General features: G+C 45.3%; 1 protein-coding gene across 1 annotated transcript in view; it reads right to left on the reverse strand.

Annotated features, from left to right (window-relative positions):
• The window catches only part of ntrk3b (neurotrophic tyrosine kinase, receptor, type 3b), a gene marked incomplete at both ends in the record, with an annotated part of 319,611 nt that overhangs the window by 257,611 nt on the left and 44,500 nt on the right, over positions 1-17,500 (reverse strand). Inside the window, one exon of the mRNA XM_083662110.1 lies at positions 7,068-7,142. Coding sequence (XP_083518236.1) covers positions 7,068-7,142 — 75 coding nt within the window. The remainder of the gene's footprint in view (positions 1-7,067; positions 7,143-17,500) is intronic.

Raw genomic sequence — 17,500 nt, forward strand, 5'->3', positions numbered from 1 at the left:
CAAGTTTCTGCACCCATGAAAGGCATCAGTAAATCAGGGTCTAAGTGTTTTATCATTTACCTGTATGCGCAAATAAACTCAAGGTAAACCAATTTATGTGCATCATTACACTGTGAACTTTACAACGACATTCGCGCTGATCTTTTTATTTTTCTATCAAAACACTATGAGAATTTTAATGACCTTGATGACATAAATAAATTGCGTAAAATTTTAGCTGGTGAACACGGTATAAATGAATGTGCCAAGGCCTGCCACCTCATCCTAAAAAGAAGAGTAGCCTTCATGAGCACCGCCCAATAAACTGCCCCTTCCTTTTACATAATTGTATTGCCAACTGTATTTTCTGTGTAATAGTACTTGTATGTATGTTTTTATCTTTTATTGTTTTGAATTGTATTGTGTCTCACAACTCCATGTGAGTGGTCCCCAACTTTTTAATGCACTTTTTGCTGTTTTTTTATACCATATTTGTTTGTTGAGGAGTGACACAAAAATAAAGATATATCTATCTATCTATCTATCTATCATTGTGAATTTCGCTCCTGGCGCCAGTTTCATCGACCAGTTCAGGTGGACTGGGCTCGAGTTCAACAGCAGGTGGGTTTGTTGGATGCTGTAATGTTTTCAGCTGTTTTGTGCTGACTGCTGCAGTCCGCTGCCGGAGCCAGACTGCCGCTCAGTCTATTCTATTCCCTCTCCTCCTTGGAACTACAGGAGTCCCATCCACACATGTAGGCCCTCTATAAGGCAACACTCTGATGGACTTCCAGCTTGCACAACGCATCTGGTGAAAGTATCAAATCAATGTCGGATTCAATCTTTGTGGTATGAAGTCAGATTGAACGTTGACGCCAGGTTCAGACTAGGAGGCCAAATCTGATTTGTGAACTTGAATGACCTATTAATGATTCTATCCAGATTGGTTTTATGAGTCCAAGTTTGATTTGTGTCACCTGTCCCAAACCACATATGGAGGTAGTTTCCAATCTGCTTTCGACTGATGTGACTTCAGTGTGGACGCGCTGATCACCCAAATCAGATTTGTCTTTTGTCTTTTGCAGGGGGCGGGGACTTGAAGAGCAGAGAGCAGACATGCAAACACTGCCAGAAACATTGTATGTTGGCTCATTGGCTCATTGTATCTGGACACACAGATCCGACTTGAACACTTGCCCAAATCAGATTTGGGAAACCAATCAAGACAATGATGATTAAGACAATGATGATTAAGGACTTTAGCAGCAAATCGGATTTGCCTGTAATGTGAACATGGCCTCAGTTGCAGTATTGGGCTAACACTACTTCCAAAACGTTTTCATGTCAAGGACCCAAAGCGGAGATGCCGTAGCTTGGACCACAGAGAAAACCTTTGGCAAAGGGTTTGTCACCGAATAAAGCAACACTTGTGTTGTGAGTCTCGACACGACAGTGAAACCTCCGCATCAGCATCCTCAGACATTCACCTCGTTGTGTGTTCACTTGCAGGGAGTGAAGTCGATGTGAAATGGAGCTCATTTTGCTGGGGCCCCCCTGGAACCCTCTCAAGGCCCCCTGGGAGTCCCTGTGCCCCAGTTTGGTAAGAAGCACTGTGCTTGGCTACAATGCTAATTCATTCTAATCTTGTAATCACAGATGTCTCTCCCCAAAGAAGTCATTGACATCATCAGTGAGCGCCTCATAACGCAGTGTGCTGCTGATTATACGCAGCTGTTGGTGCCAATTACTGTACGTTCTAGAGATCTGATCACTTCTCTGTGGTATCTGATTGAGATATGATGTTTCATTACCCAAACCACTGGTTCTCAAAGTGGGGGTTTGGCTCCTCCAGGGGGGGTCATTGAGGGCTTCCTGGGGTCCTCTAGAAGTTTCCAGGTGTCCCGGGCAAAATGAGGAACTGTTGCATTAAATGACATTACATTACGTCATTTGGCAGACGCTTTTATCCAAAGCGACTTACAATAACACATTTTTGTCAGCAATAGAGCAATCAACTATGCAACACAGTCTATGACAACTACAACTGCTGTAAGGAACAGTGGTACAAGTTTAGTTTAGGTTAGTTTAGATTTTATTTTTATTTTTATTTTTTTGAGAGAAAGAAGTTAGTTCAAGAAGGGCCCAGATGGAGCCTGAAAAGGTGAGTCTTTAGTCTTTTCCGAAAGATCGGCAGTGATTCGGCCGTCGTGACCGACGGTGGAAGCTCGTTCCACCATTGAGGTGCCAGGGACGAGAAGAGTCGCGAACGGGATGAGCGACTTTTGAGCCCCCGTAGTGGAGGAGGGGCGAGGCGTCCTGCACTGGTGGAGGAGCGGAGGGAGCGGTGAGAGGTTTGGACCCTGACCATAGATTGTAAGTACAGAGGGGCTGTCTGGTGTACTGCCCTGTAGGCCAGAACCAGTGTTTTGAATTTGATGCGTACCGAGATGGGAAGCCAGTGAAGGTCCCGGAAGAGGGGAGTGACATGAGAGAACTGTTTAACTTCATTGTTACTTCACTCCCTAGACGTTAGCACAATGATGTACCAAGATCAGGTTAACATCCCACCGATGAATGACGATTTCATATTAAATCACATCTAACAGCAATCTTCTCAAAATCTAACCAAAAAGTGGTTCTGTGTTCACATTAGGGCTGTCACTTTTTCCCAAAATAAAGTTCGAACGAACTTTAATTGCCCGAAATTCGTTCGAATATATTCGAAGTTTTTTGGTTAATTAATTAATTAATTAATTAATTTTTTTTTTTTTTTCAGTCCAGGCCACCGGGCATCAGCCTGACGTGTTAGCTTGGACGCTCACAGTCACAACACTGCCTCACAAACTTGGCTGCATCCAACTCGAGACAACTTTTCAGACCCTGGAGACAATCTTTCTCAGAAGAGACTAACGCGATAAATCTGGAGACTTTTTCTGACATGGGATTAACATTACCAGCAAGCAGCAGTTGGTTAATTTTGGTTCATAAAAAAAAAAAAAAAATTTTTTTTTTCGAACAGTCAATTTACCGTACATATCGAACACGAACCCCTCCCCCACATTCGAAGTTGCATTCGAATTTCGAATGAAAAGTGACAGCCCTAGTTCACATGTTGATCTATTTTGGAGTTATGAATATGAAAAAGTCTGTGATGGCCTCATCTAAACTTGTCAAAGTTGATCCCAGCTTAAATCGTTCTGGGAAGGCATCAAATCAACCTGGACTGTGACAGATGGTGCAAGATGGATGTGTATTTAAACCTATTTGGTAAATAAAGAGTAACAGTCAAAGGAAATACATTTGGTTTCAACGTGTTCTTTTCAACTAGCCATGAAATGAAGTCTTTTTTACATGTCTGCCTCAAGGGCATGCAGCCTTAGAACAACTCTGGGCAAACCCACGCGCTCAAGCCTCTCATCTCTGAATAAGTATTTTGTTAAAAAATGTCCTTTTGCAAAATGTCATCTACTCTAAAATGAATTGCATAGCAAATTAAAAGAAGTGGTTTTTAAAGGATAGTAGATTGCTTATGTCCTTGGTTGAACCATGCCAATGCAACAACAAGCCCCATCCTGATGTTCATCAATCAATAATCATACAAACTGTTTCATGATTAAGACCCTTAAATAGATATAATACTATATATATATATATATATATATATATATATACACACACATATATATATATATATATATATATATAATGCATGTATACATTTTTAGAAATTACTGTAATTCAATTATATAAGCGTGATAACAGTAATAAGATATGTGCACCTGTAACTTAAAATGTGAAGATATTATATTGTGATGTAGGCTACTGTATATATGGGGGCATTTACTGAATGTGTTTTAGCGCCATCTCCTTATTCGGGAACATATTGATGTGCCAATATGACATATCTGAAGGCAATAACTTTTCATATTTATTCACTGTGGAATAGTGGAAAGATCTAAAACTATTTTTCTCTTCCTTGTCAGACGCAATTGTATTTGTTCTTCCGGTTCAGCGTCAGCCGGCCGGCCGGTTGCGTTGTAAACATGGATAAACTGTAAACTATGAATGAAGTTTGGCAACATTTAGCAGCTACACTGCGGCGAGTGTGGCCAACTTCAGTGACATGCTCATAGCGTTACTGCTGCGAGGAGCCGATGGCTGTACCCCGTCTGCACGACGTTAGTTACAGAAGCACGTCGACAGTGTTTCCTCCCTGCCAGTAGAGGTGGACAGATCACACAGCCAGCGCTCCTCACTGCTCGTTAAAAATGTCCAAATAGGCGTTATTCTGATCAACTGGTCACATATTATTTGGAATGTTACGTTCTCTCACCCGAAAAAATATTAAAACTTTATAACAGTGGGTTTTTTTTTTGCTTGAAAACAGCTTTTTGACAAGTCTAAAAATGATAAACGTGGGAGTAATCTACTTCCGGGACTAAAACGAAATAACGAAATGACGTTATGCAGAAGCGTCCTGATTACGGGCAAATGAGAAGGTGAATAGCGTAGGCGCCGAAGCTTTCCAGCAGCTAGCTGTCCAGCGGTTGCGACTGTTAACGCCTGAGGACATACAGTGAGTAACTACTAGTGTGCCTCAGGGCTCCACACCGCTCACATGTGCCTCAGGGAGACACTTCACACAGGCGGCCATGGCTCCCGTCACTAAGTCACGTATGTAAATGTGGCTCAGTCAGTCAGAGAGAGAAATGAGAACTTTGGCTGGAGAGCGCAGCGCGAGGTGACAACCTTCTTCCTGGGAGGAAGGGGCCCGACTTCTGGGCAAAGGGAGGAGCCGTGCGTCCCCCGACGAGGCGGCGGTAATGAGAAAAATGCTAATTGAGTGGTGGAGATGTTGCACTTGGCCTCCCTGATGAGGCATCAAGGAGATCAGGGGATGAGGGGGAGAGGCCGGCTGAAGGGGAATACGCTTCTCTCCTCTGAGGGTGGAGGAGGGAGGAGGGGGACGAGGAGAGAGGAGGAGTGCTGGGGGATGGAGAGGATGTGGCAACGCAGGACAGGAGCGTAACACATTGCTTTAAGAAGGGAAGAGACGAGGGGACCAAAATCACAAGACTACAGCAGGGGGCGGGGCCACTAATTCAATTTGCCGTGCAGCTTTTTAGCGTTATTTGATCAGTGTCTGAGCCGCGCGAGGGGCCGCGTTGGCCCGGCGCGTGACTGTGGAGAATTCAAAGCTTGTTTAAAGATCAGCTGGTGTGAGGATCAGTGACACACCCGCCTCCACTCCCTCTTCTCTCTCTCTCTCCACGCAGACCTGAGGAACACCTCGTCATCTCCTCAGAGAATTAGCCCGGGGATCGCGTCGCGTTCCGAGGTACGTATCGGATATTAAATCCCAACGCAGCAGCAGCAGCAGCAGCAGCAGCACTAGGGGTGTCAAAATTAATCGGATAATCGATGCATCGCGATGCGGACGTGTGAATCGAATCGAATCGAATCGTTGACCGATGAATCGTTGAATCGTTTATGTTTAAATTTCTGTTGACATTCCGATTTTAAAGCACTTTAAAGTAAAAAAGGGACTTGATATTTATCTGACTGCTTGTATTAATTGATGAAAAAGTAGCCATGTTGCAGTAATAGTACAGAAAATTGAGGATTTGATACTTGGAGCTGCGATACTTTGAGATGTATCGAGATGCATCGTGGAATCGAATCGAATCGTTGACAGATGAATCGTAATCGAATCGAATCGAATCGATCAGTGAGGATTCACAGGCCTAACCAGCACCCACTTATGCTTCGGAGCTGAATCACCGCTTGCTCTCTGGTCTCCTGGGAGAAACCCAGTGGGCTCTCTGCAGCGCGCCGGGCAGCACAGAAACCCAGTGGGCTCTCTGCAGCGCGCCGGGCAGCACAGAAACCCAGTGGGCTCTCTGCAGCGCGCCGGGCAGCACAGAAACCCAGTGGGCTCTCTGCAGCGCGCCGGGCAGCACAGAAACCCAGTGGGCTCTCTGCAGCGGGCCGGGCAGCACAGAAACCCAGTGGGCTCTCTGCAGCGCGCCGGGCAGCACAGAAACCCAGTGGGCTCTCTGCAGCGGGCCGGGCAGCACAGAAACCCAGTGGGCTCTCTGCAGCGCGCCGGGCAGCACAGAAACCCAGTGGGCTCTCTGCAGCGCGCCGGGCAGCACAGAAACCCAGTGGGCTCTCTGCAGCGCGCCGGGCAGCACAGAAACCCAGTGGGCTCTCTGCAGCGGGCCGGGCAGCACAGAAACCCAGTGGGCTCTCTGCAGCGCGCCGGGCAGCACAGAAACCCAGTGGGCTCTCTGCAGCGGGCCGGGCAGCACAGAAACCCAGTGGGCTCTCTGCAGCGGGCCGGGCAGCACAGAAACCCAGTGGGCTCTCTGCAGCGGGCCAGGCAGCACAGAAACCCAGTGGGCTCTCTGCAGCGCGCCGGGCAGCACAGAAACCCAGTGGGCTCTCTGCAGCGCGCCGGGCAGCACAGAAACCCAGTGGGCTCTCTGCAGCGGGCCAGGCAGCACAGAAACCCAGTGGGCTCTCTGCAGCGGGCCGGGCAGCACAGAAACCCAGTGGGCTCTCTGCAGCACGCCAGGCAGCACAGAAACCCAGTGGGCTCTCTGCAGCGGGCCAGGCAGCACAGAAACCCAGTGGGCTCTCTGCAGCACGCCGGGCAGCACAGAAACCCAGTGGGCTCTCTGCAGCGCGCCGGGCAGCACAGAAACCCAGTGGGCTCTCTGCAGCGCGCCGGGCAGCACAGAAACCCAGTGGGCTCTCTGCAGCGCGCCAGGCAGCACAGAAACCCAGTGGGCTCTCTGCAGCGCGCCGGGCAGCACAGAAACCCAGTGGGCTCTCTGCAGCGCGCCAGGCAGCACAGAAACCCAGTGGGCTCTCTGCAGCGGGCCGGGCAGCACAGAAACCCAGTGGGCTCTCTGCAGCGCGCCGGGCAGCACAGAAACCCAGTGGGCTCTCTGCAGCGCGTAGGGATTAGCAGCAGGACGGGTTACTGTGTCCCTCTCCAGAGCTGCGCCGCAGGACGAGTGACACTCACTCAGTGAAGCATCTCCCTCTCTCCCTCCACATCAGATGACAGAATCAAAACTCACAGTCTCTGTAGTCCAGTGTACAGCTCCATGTCCACGTCTCTCAGAGTCTGCAGTCCCGTCCAGTTCTCTATGTGTCTGTAAAGTAGAAAGAAAGACAATTCAATGAGGGCTTCTTATTTTATTATCCCCCCATTTTTTTTTATTAAATTTTTATCCCCGATTAGTGCTCATTTTAATTTATTTATCCTGCTTGCTGCTTCACCCTCTGCCGATCTGGGGAGAGCCGAAACTGGCTCCATGCTTCCTCCGAAACATGGGCAGTTAGCCAGCCGCTTCTTTTCACCTGACAGGGGAAGCTTCACCGGTAGGACATAGCACGTGGGAGGTTCACGCTATTCCAACGAGTTCCCCTCCCTCCGAAACAGGCGCCCCGAACGACCAGAGGAGGAACCACATCAGCAACCAGGATATTGCATGTTTTTGGTGAGGGGTTCCTATATGAAGGAAAGCCCCAGGGGGCACGGGGAGAACATGCAAACTCCACACAGAAAGGCCCTTTTTGACGACCCCACCCGGGCGTTGGGCACTCGAGGACATGCGGACGGGCACGCACTCCTTCAGCGCTCACAGCGTCCCAGGTGGGAATTGAACCCAGGACCTTCTAGCTGTGAGGCGACAGCGCTTACCACTGCTCCACCGTGCCCCTAAATGAGGGCTTCTTAATCATCTGTGGGGAGAGGGGGGGGGGGACGAAGCAGGGGGTATAGCAGTCCCAAGTCCCAAGTCGCAAAATAACTGTGAAAGTCAAAGTTCTAGAGTGCATATTGTTTTAAATTGGAACAGTTGTGACAGAGCACTCTCTGTTGCCCTCTGATAGATTTAATTAGCAAGAGGCTACTTCTGAAGCTTAATCTAAGCGAGGGGAAGAGGAGGGGTGGGAGACCGACGAAATAACTTTACTTCTACTCGCAGACTCCCAGGGAGACCTTCAGGGTTCAGTGTCGCGGGATAAAAGCAGCACAGCTAGCGCCTGCAAATTAGCTTTAAGGTAAGAGGGCATTTGTAAATGATTTGTTTGTTATGCTTATGAAACAGCATTGAAATGGGCAACACACAGGCAATCAGGGCAAACAGCCAATCAGGGCACACAGGCAATTAAGTTGGGAAATTAGGAGCTGCCACGGAGGACATGGCGCATGCTTTATTGCTTTGTTTTGGAAATGATGATTAACTGAAACGGTGTATTCGGTGGCACGGTCATCCCAAATATCACCTGTCAAAATTAATGTCTTTAATCCATCAAACAACAGTCAACACTGCAGAAAGTCTATTCACTATACACAGGGTAACCATGGAAACAGCTGAGCTTCATGCAGTCATGGGCTGTCAAACAGCCAATCCAATTTACGCGTTTCCTTATTTCCTTATTTATGTGATTTTGTTTCATGGTTACAAAAATGAACAAGAAGTTGATTACAGCTGAAGCTGCCCACTTCTCTAGTTTTATTTGAAAGACTGAATAGAAGGAATAAACGTCTCAATTTTGTTTTTGTTTTATTACTTCCATCACCATCCATCCATCCATCACTACGTTAAGCTTGAAAGTCATTTTATTAAGTTTGTTTCTGTTTATGTTCGATTCATATTTCCTACTTGGCACTTGTGAATAAAATTATGTTATGAAAAGCAATCGGCGCAGGTAAAATTCACGATTTGCCTGTTCAAAACTTATGCAAAACATATACAATATATCCAAATAGACACAAAACACACAGATTGTAGGTAACACTCATACATACACACACAGAGACACAAATACGGTACATAGCCTACATAGTCACATGCATATATGCACGCACGCACGCACACACACACACACACACACACACACACACACACACACACACACACACACACACACACACACACACACACAGCTGATTTCCCTGCAGATGCAGTGAGTGGCCAGCAGGGGAGGGCTGGCTGAGATAAGGGGATTGGAACAGTGTTGGGCGGTATCCAAACGTGATCCTATTGGAAGATGTTGCCGTTATCATTGACTCCCGCGGTGCATCACTTGTGTTTTCTACAGGCGGGGACTTAACGTGCGTTCACACTCATTCTGGCGATGGGGCCATTCGCCGCAGGGTCTGTGTGGGAGTGCCACTACACACACACGTTCTGTGTATCTGTATCGTCTCTGTAGCGTTCTGACGCCAGCTCTTGCGGAACAAAGCACACACAGACGTGCTGCAAAGATATTCCTATAATCACTTACTATAGGATAATCATAATAACAACAACGACAACAATGTGAGAGCGTAGAGGCAGGGTACCAGGGTTGTTTTACTACAGTACTTAGTTGGGAAAAATAAAGTATATATATTTATTTTTGTAGTGGCCTATCTCATTTTGGTGTTGCACTTTGTAGACGGTCCCTAAGTAGGCTACTCGCCTCACAGCCGACTGGCTGCACAGAGATCAATGTTATTTGTCCAGCATGGAGGATGGATGGTTTTGGTGAAGATCAGGTTGTAGCTTGTTGTTTACCTTTACTACGGTAGGAAAGAGGCCTCCTTTGTGCTTTACTAATGTTTCACTAATGAGTTATTGATCCAGGAAGTCTCAATCTGTCAATAGATTTCCAACTTTCCCCAACTCAGTCAGACTGGCCTTTATTTCCACAATGAGCCACGTTAATCCCTCTCGCTGTTCATTCATTCATTCATTCATAAAGAGAAGCTGGTTAACGTTAACATCCCAACCAACCACAGAGACGGACTGGACAGCCCCACCGCGTGAAACAGCTGCAGCAGAGATGGACTGGACAGCCAATGCATAAACTGTCACTTGGTGGGAATAAGCTGACCAGAGCAATCCCATGTTAATCTGGTCAGTGGTCAAGCACTATCCAATTGCATTCTGATCACCCAAAACTCATTCTAATCAGTGTTGGGGGTAACTCATTACAAAAGTAACATATTACATGTAATATATTACTTTTAGCAGTAACTCAGTAATATAACTTATTACCAATAGGATTTCAGTAATATTATACTAGTTACTTTGTCAAGTAACAAAAGTTACAAATTGATTTTCTTTTTTTTATCAAAGCATTTATTTAAATAAAGATACTATCATTTCTTAATCAAATTGTGTGTTTTTATGCAAATAACCACTATAGATTACAATAACAAAGGAAAAAGGATAACATTTAGAAATTTGGATTGTTCACACTGACTGCAAGGCGGTTGAAATTATTTTTTGGGATGTTCCACGGCGGTGATGTCATTGTGCTACTGCCGTTATTTTGGTGAAAGTAATGCAAAAGTAGTGTAATAAATAAGTAATGAGTTACTCTACACATACAGTAATATTGTAAAGTAACTTATTACTTTCAAATGAGAGTAACTAGTAACATGTTGTAGTTTATTACATTTTGAAAGTAACTTGATTCTAATGCAAGGTGTAAAGAAGGGCCTCAGTGATATCCTCTGATTTGACATGAAAGTAGCTCAAACATTGTTATTTTCTCCAATGGACAAAGATATCCTGACTTCCAAAGCAATGTGATCCAACTTGTTGTCCTCTAGCTCAGTGGTCCCCGACCACCGAGCCGTGGCCTGGTCCCGGGCCGCAACGCATTTGGTCAAAAAAAATAAAAAAATAAATAAACATAGGCTATAATATTATAGGCTGTGTGTGGTAGTTGAAACATAGTTTCAAGTTGACGTTTATTTATGTTTCTAGTTGAAACAAAAACAAATACTGTAGGCTACATACAGTACAACACAAAAGGCTGTTATTTACCCTTTGCCGCCACCTGGTGAGTAAATATATACGTATGTAACTAAAACCATTCAAATTGACAACCGGTCCGCAACTTTTTTTCCCATGTAGCTACCGGTCCGTGGCACAAAAAAGGTTGGGAACCCCTGCCTAGCTATAGCCTGATCTTCAGACTGAATTGTCAACTCATACAATCATTTCCATCTTCTAGTCTGAGATTGCACTCTGAGTTATTTCTATGATTACATTTTTTTTTTATACCTAGTATATAATTGATGTGTTATGCTTGCAGCGCTGCTTGGGACTTCCCGATACAATACTTCCCCCATGTTGATCAAGGTGCATTGAAACACAGCACAGATAGGCAACACGTCCCTAAAGACCTGAGCATGTGGCCCCTTCAAAAGCTCTGATTGTCCACAGCACATTGAATATGGATGTGGAAGAGACTGCAGCGGCAAAGAGGAATATGAATAACAATGTTATGGTAATACTGACTCATCCAATCTCTCTGTCCTCTGTTCCTCTCAGATCCTCAGGGGAGAGGCACAAACAAAATGGTACAAAAAAATCAACACAATTTGATGGAGATGCCAACAGTTTACATTTGAGGCGTTTAACTGACACTGATACACAATATCCCCGTTTACACAGACTGTGAAAGCTGCTGTTGTTGCGGCGTCATTACGGCTTTCGTCCCGCCACTGGAGGCAGTATCAGCCCCGAGTCGACGTCTGTTTAAAAGGGTAAGCCGGGAAGACGGGAAGCTCAGCTCATTCATAAAAAAAATGACAGGACGACTGAGGGGAAACCAGCTGCAGATTGAAGTTCTACTATCAGAAATAAGTTAACTACAGCATATAAATCAGTACAGCAGTGGAAACAAAGGATTAGAAACAAAAACCTAGGGCTGGGTATTGGCAAGGACCTCACGATACGATACGTATCACGATACATGGGTCGCGATACGATTGTATCACGATACATTGCGATACAATACATATTGCGATATATTGAGATACTGTAGACAATTTACTCAAAATTAAATAATAGAGCTAAAGATACAACACACTGTGTACCACCCAGGTAGTGTAATAATATGTACATCACTTTATACTGATAAGTTAGTGGACAAATTTAGTCAAAACTACTGAGTGTTGAGTGTGTTACTGAACGCATCGATATGGGAAATATCGATACAGTATCGATTAGGGGTGGGAATCACCAGATGCAGAGGCCTGGCATGGCATGGCCTGCAAAATAAAAATAAAAATAAATAATAATAATAATTAAATATCGATACTTGGCGTCCAAGTATCGATACAGTATCGGGAAATAAAATATCACGATATATTGCCGTATCGATTGCCCAGCCCTACAAAAACCCCTGTTTCCTGCAGTCTCGCCTGTGCGTGTTCCTGTACTAAAAACAAATGAAGCCTGTGTTAGTTCATTCAAGACATGGAAGTCATAGGCTCCACCCCCAGCTGTAACCAGCTGACAGCCGCCGATTGGACCATCGTTTAACTATTGGCCAATCACAGCCAGTCTCACAACAAGGAGGTCTGTTTAAAAATGGCCTCCTCTCTCACTCTGTTCTGCGCTTCACCTATGCTGACACTTCTCACTGCGGCTGCTGGCAAAGCTTTGCCTCCACCACCCCAGCCTCCACCTTCTAGCTCAGAGTCTGCATCGCTCAAAGGCTTATCATGTATTCTAGCTCAGAGTCTGCATGGCTCAAAATGTGAACATGTTTCCATGTCTTGCTTAAGGTTCCCTCTGTTACTCATTATGGCTTTTAAATTGATCTGGAATCTGGATCTTGTATCCCTATGGGGGATTTTTGTGGCCCTCCCTGCTCGGCGTAGCTTGATGCTGCTGGGCCGATTCAGGCAGGCAGGAGCATCTTATGTAAAGAGCGGAGCCTTCAACGCCAAACATAACTGTATTTCCATTTATGCAATAAATGGTTAAATCTATGACGAGAGTGTTCCTGAATGAACTAACGTTATAGTATTCCTGTGCATTTATATTCCAACAAATCCATAACTCCCCATATGAATATTCTAATAGATGTGACGTTACGGCACAGCACTAAAAAGGGGAAAGGCTGAAATGAAAGCAAAAAGTGATCCGATGCGTGACGGCAAACATGAGGGCCGGGAGGAATTATCCGTGCTTACAGTTTATGAGTAAGTAGGTTATAGTACTGTAGGCTATTTATGCTCAAACGATGTTGACATTAGTAGGCTAAAGTAACAGACATAATAATACGTTTTCATGACCTGTCAGAGGACCTCTCTCTCTATAGCAGTTTTTCTCGCACTATGCCCTCAGCAGTTTATCTTTATACCCAAGTTCATTTCCTTATTTTTTCGTTTTAGCGCGTGTCTGCCTCTGTGGCGAGTCGTGGTCTACAGGTGAGGATATTCCCTCTGTTCTGTCAGTCTCTCCTCAAAACAATCCAGATTAGATTAGATTAGAGATTAGATTAGATTAGCCTTTATTGCCTTGCTGAAGCTGTGTTCACACCGAGATATTTATTTTTTCGCTCTGTCGCTTGATTCAACCCTTTGGAATCGCTCTGTCGCTCTGTTTAAATCGCTCATCAACAGGCACACGAATTGACGGACATGTGGGGGATATAACGTTACGCAATTTCATGATGTTTGTCCACTACGAGCCACCGTCATTGTTTACAAGCTAAAGCCTATCAGCGTGCTCCTAATGCGAGCTCCATACCGGTAGTACAGACTTCACTTCATGTCAGCTGTCAGCCTGTCAATGTGGTTTGTTGCCACACAATAAACCAGCGGTTTGTTCCAAGCCAGAGTGATCCTTCACTCGTTCTCACACGGCAGCCAATCAGCGTTGAACAGCGAGCGACTGATGCCAGCGTATTTTCGCTCGAGTTGGAATATTTCATCTCGAGCGACGAGCGTATTTTCTCCCTATTGCTCTGTCTCTGTCGCTCGGACGCCCAGCGATTTTTCTCCCGGGCGAATATACGCTCAATCACTCGTTTGCATTGACTTTGTATGTAAACTCGATGCCAGCGAAAAACTTTAATAGGTCGGTGTGAACGCAGCTTTAGGAGAAATTTGTCTTGGGCATTCCAGAGAACAACAGTAGGTGGCGTCATAACACATCGACTCATTATACACATACATACACACACGCACACAGTCCAATCAAACAACATTTAACATTCAATGCCACTATGCCTATACATAAAAATAAATAAATAAATAAATAAATAAACCCACAATATTTGTATTCCCTTCCAGCAGGTAGGCTACAGCTGTTTACATCTCCATGGCAACATCACGCCTCCTTTCCTCACGGAAAGCTGTATTTCTGTGTAAACGCACTTAGAAATCACTTCCTGTATAGAAAGGCAGCGCTGGATTCTTTACAGGTCTTCCTAACGGTGATACTGCGCCACCTCTTTGTAAAAGGGGCTAATGAGTGAAACAGTTGAGTGTAAATTATGACAGTCAAAACGATAAGTAACCAAATAGTAAGGAGACAAGGATGTGATTTCTGTTCTTGAAGAGTTGTTATTACTAGTGAAACAGTGACATGTAAGTGAATATGAATGGGCAGACACACACACACACACACACACACACACACACACACACACACACACGCGCGCGTTCTTTCTTATTTCTATCATGTCATCTGCCTTCAGGTCCTACGTTCCCTGTATGGCACTCTGTGACAAAGCTGTTTTGCTAAAAGTGCATCCTAAATGAATTTGCCTTGACGAATGTGTGCTGAGCACACGGGAAATGAACAGGATACAAATCGTACCGGCCGATTCACCGGCACTTCCTTCTTCCTGATGTAGAAGCCTATGAAATTAAAGCGCTCTCCATCTGTTTGTGACAATCAGCTTTGGAAAATGGCCTCCAACACACAAGCGTCGATGTGCAACAACGCAAACTGTGTGGCAGCCAGGGTGGTGTAGTGCTGGAGGGGAACACACCGGAACGAAACAAACAGATCCCAGCCCAGCTCCGGCCATCTGTGCTGTTGCAGTAGTGCCCCTGGGCAAGGCACACAAACACCCCTACCAGCTAACTCCATCTCCATTGGATGTGAGCATCAGACAGCAACTACAAATAACCGCATCACAGATGTACGGTTGTCTGCCTTCTCCGCCAACAAGCTGCGGTTTACATCCAGCGGCCATCACCTGAAGCTCAATACTGTAGCAGCTTGTGGTGGACGAGCAGAGGAAGAGGAGGCCCCCTGGACGAGCAGAGGAAGAGGAGGCCCCCTGGACGAGCAGAGGAAGAGGAGGCCCCCTGGACGAGCAGAGGAAGAGGAGGCCCCCTGGACGAGCAGAGGAAGAGGAGGCCCCCTGTCCTGGTTGTTATCCAGGGAGAGGGAGGGCGTACTCCTCATACAAGTATCTCGGGGGTCCAAATCAATATAAATAATGTGTAAACTTAAAGGATTTTTATTCTGTAGAATGACCTAAGATGGTTTTCTAACCTACAGCGGCAAGCAAAACATTATGATGTCACACTGAAGTTGACCTTTGAACCTTATAAAACACCATCACTTCATAATTTGTGTGACATTTTGCCATAATTAGCATTATGGATTCTTGAGATACGGCAAAAACCTTTTTAGTGAGGTCACAGTGCCCTTGACCTTTGACCACCAAATTGTAATCAGTCCATCCTCGAGTCCAAGAGGAGCTTTGTGCGCGATTTGAAGAAATTCCCTAAAGGCCTTCGTGAGATATCGCGTTGACAAGAATGGGACGGCCGTGAGGTCACAGTGACCTTGAACTTTGACCTTTCACAACCAAAGCCCAATCAGGTCATCCTCGAGTCCAAGAGGACGTTTGTGCCAAATGTGAAGAACTTCCCTCAAGGCCCTCCTGAGATATCGTGTTAATGAGCATGGAACGGACGGACCATGCGTAGGGGCCAGATGTTATGGAAGAAGAGGTTGCCGGTTCAAACATCAGACCACCTGGGTACATCTGAATGGAGAGGCTGAATGAGAAGGTCCAATGAAAACACTGATGAAGATGCCTAGTGACCTAAAAAGTGACAACGTGATAACAAAGAGGTGAAGGTTTGGGTCCTCAGACCATCATCAGCACCTGGCCAAGTCCTCGCTAAGCCTGGAGTTAGGAGCACAAACTGTCCCTGCATCATTGAAACAAGACACTTCACTACCAATGACTCCAGTGTGGCTGTGAGCAGCAGAAGACTGCTTGTGCTGGTCACCTGACTCACTGGTCACCTGACTCACTGGTCACCTGACTCACCTCCAGTGTGACTGTGAAGCAGGGAGCTACATGCATGGAGTGCAGGGAGCTCCATCACCTTTATTTCCTTTATAAATAAGGTTAAAAACAGGTGATTCATCATGATATTATAGTGCTGGGCCATATGGTTGAAATCAATATCATGATAATCACAAGGATTTTTCTCAATAATAATATATCACACACACACACACACACACACACTATATATATATATATATATATATATATATATATATATATATATATATATATATACTGTATATACTGTATATAACAACCATGTACAATATGGTTCATGTATGCAAATTAAATAATCAAATTAATATTCATCTCATTGAACCGAATGGTAATGTTAAGTGTGATGAAGTGTGATGTCAAACAAAACTGAAATATTAAAATCATATTCTTACCATGCCTCTCTTTTCTTTCTTTCTTTCTTTCTTTCTTTCTTTCTTTTTGGGTGCGGGCGTTTAAGTCAAATGTGCTCGTCATCATCAATTCAAAGAGCAGGAATGTGGCTGACGATATTAAAATACCTTCATCATACATCATCACAATATGATACCACTGAACGATAAAAAAAAAAACAATAATATTGATTTAGTGTCCAGCCCTATGATCCTAATTAAAACGATGATCCGTATGAATATCAACAGGTGACTGAAGTCTGATGAGAGGCACACAGCTAATGAGCCGTGCTAAGCTATAGGCCTGCAGCGTGCTGATGATCAGCGCGCCCTCCCCTCATATCAGATGCATAGTATAATGCGGCACGGCCACACAAACACCCGCCCGCTCCGGTTTGGAGGTATATATATAATCTCCACTGATTCTGCCCAACGTTTCCAACAGCGCCGCTGCTGTCTCTCTGTGATTTATCACTTTGTTGGGATGATCTACAACGCGCGCGCCGCCGCCTTAATGGGAAAATGTTTAATAAAATAGAATGTCTCTGGTGTGTTCCTGAGATATTGATCTGTTCTGCCTCCCTCTCTGCTTCCACAGAGGCAGCAGCACTCCACTATATAGTCAGCAGCACTCCACTATATATAGTGGAGTGCTGCTGGCTATATAGTATAGTGGAGTGCTGCTGGCTATGTAGTGTCCACTACATAGCCAGCAGCACTCCACTATACTACATAGCCAGCAGCACTCCACTACATAGCCAGCAGCACTCCACTACATAGCCAGCAGCACTCCACTACATAGCCAGCAGCACTCCACTACATAGCCAGCAGCACTTCACTATATAGCCAGCAGCACTCCACTACATAGCCAGCAGCACTCCACTATATAGCCTCGCACTTCAGTAGCTCTCCAGCAGATTAAAGCACATGTCTTAACATCAATCAGATAACCTGTTGTTTTTCTTTGCTTTGCTCCCTTTTTTCTTGCTTTGACCCGTAAG

This window comes from Poromitra crassiceps (assembly GCF_964638095.1).
Source record: "Poromitra crassiceps genome assembly, chromosome: 28".
NCBI classification, from domain to species: domain Eukaryota; kingdom Metazoa; phylum Chordata; class Actinopteri; order Beryciformes; family Melamphaidae; genus Poromitra; species Poromitra crassiceps.